This window comes from Chiloscyllium plagiosum, chromosome 18, assembly GCF_004010195.1.
Source record: "Chiloscyllium plagiosum isolate BGI_BamShark_2017 chromosome 18, ASM401019v2, whole genome shotgun sequence".
NCBI classification, from domain to species: Eukaryota; Metazoa; Chordata; class Chondrichthyes; order Orectolobiformes; family Hemiscylliidae; genus Chiloscyllium; species Chiloscyllium plagiosum.
Genome location: NC_057727.1, coordinates 908,982 through 910,437, shown reverse-complemented (window position 1 = coordinate 910,437; position 1,456 = coordinate 908,982). Strand labels below are relative to the sequence as shown.

Below are 1,456 nucleotides of genomic sequence, written 5' to 3'. Positions count from 1 at the left end.
TCCCCACTCTCCCCACTCTCCACTCTCCACTCTCCACTCTCCACTCTCCACTCCCCACCTTGCCCATTGCCCCCTCCCCAGCCTCACCCCCTGCTCACTGACCCCCTGTTTGGTGCATGTTGCTAATTGGTGTTTGTGACAGTTCACAGGCCAGTGTGAGTGCCGCCCAGGACTGGGAGGTCAGACCTGCTCAGAGTGTCAGGAAGGATACTGGGGCAATCCTGCTCTGGACTGTCAGGGTAAGGAGAGCTGAACTTCTGAATGGCAAACATTCCCGGTGAGGCTGGAACGTTTTGATTAGATTAGATTCCCTACAGTGTGGAAACAGCCCCTTCAGCCCAACAAGACCACACCGACCCTCCGAAGAGTAACCCACTCAGACCCATTTCCCTCTGACTCATGCACCTAATACTACGGGCAATTTAGCATGGCCCATTCACCTGACCTGCACATCTTTGGACTGTGGGAGGAAACCGGAGCACCCGGAGGAAACCCACGCAGACACGGGGAGAATGTGCAAACTCCGCACAGAGAGTCACCCAAGGCAGGAATCGAACCCGGGTCCCTGGCACTGAGAGTCAGCAGTGCTAACCACTGAGCTACCCAAACGTTTTGATCTCACTTCGTTCTCAATGGAGGTATGATAAAGGAGGGGCTGGTATGGAGCTGGTTTCTGATCCAGCCTGGCTCCCACTCCTGGGAATGATTGAAGAGAAAATAATTCAGGATTTCTGCCGGATTCCCCCACTTCTCTTGTCCAGGAACCAATCCAGGAGTTCCCTCTGCTCCTGATTAACACCAACAGACCACTCCTGAGAGGTTGGGAGGAAGTGTCACTGGGCCAGTAATCCAGAGAGGCAGACAGAGAGCTCCCAGGGCACAGGTTCAAATCTCACCACAACTGCTGCTGACATTTAATTCACTGAATAAATCAGGAATTGAATAAAGGTTTCAGTGCTGGGGACCATGCAACTAACATGAATTATTGTAAAACTCATCTGGTTCCTTTAGGGAAGGACATGTAGTCTGGCCCACATGTGACTCCAGACCCACAACAATGTGGTTGACTCTTAGCTGCCCCCTGGGTAATTAGGGATGGACAATAAATGCTGACCCAGCTAGTGATGCTGATACCCTGTGCAAGCAGAACTGGTGTCTGATGGGGACAGTGTAGAGGGAGCTTTACTCTGTATCCAACCCCGTGCTGTCCCTTTTATATTCATAGAGATGTACAGCACGGAAACAGACCTTCGGTGCAACCCGTCCATGCTGACCAGATATCCCAACCCAATCTAGTCCCACCTGCCAGTACCCGGCCCATATCCCTCCAAACCCTTCCTATTCATATACCCATCCAAATGCCTCTTAAATGTTGCAATTGTACCAGCCTCCACCACATCCTCCGGCAGCTCATTCCATACACGTACGACCCTCTGCATGAAAAAGTTGCCCCTTA

General features: G+C 51.9%; 1 protein-coding gene across 1 annotated transcript in view; it reads left to right on the top strand.

The window, feature by feature from the left end:
* LOC122559231 (laminin subunit beta-2-like) overlaps positions 1 to 1,456 on the top strand; it is a 166,522-nt gene that overhangs the window by 144,015 nt on the left and 21,051 nt on the right. The window contains exon 23 of the mRNA XM_043708611.1: positions 143 to 239. Within this exon, the coding sequence (XP_043564546.1) occupies positions 143 to 239 (97 nt within the window). The remainder of the gene's footprint in view (positions 1 to 142; positions 240 to 1,456) is intronic.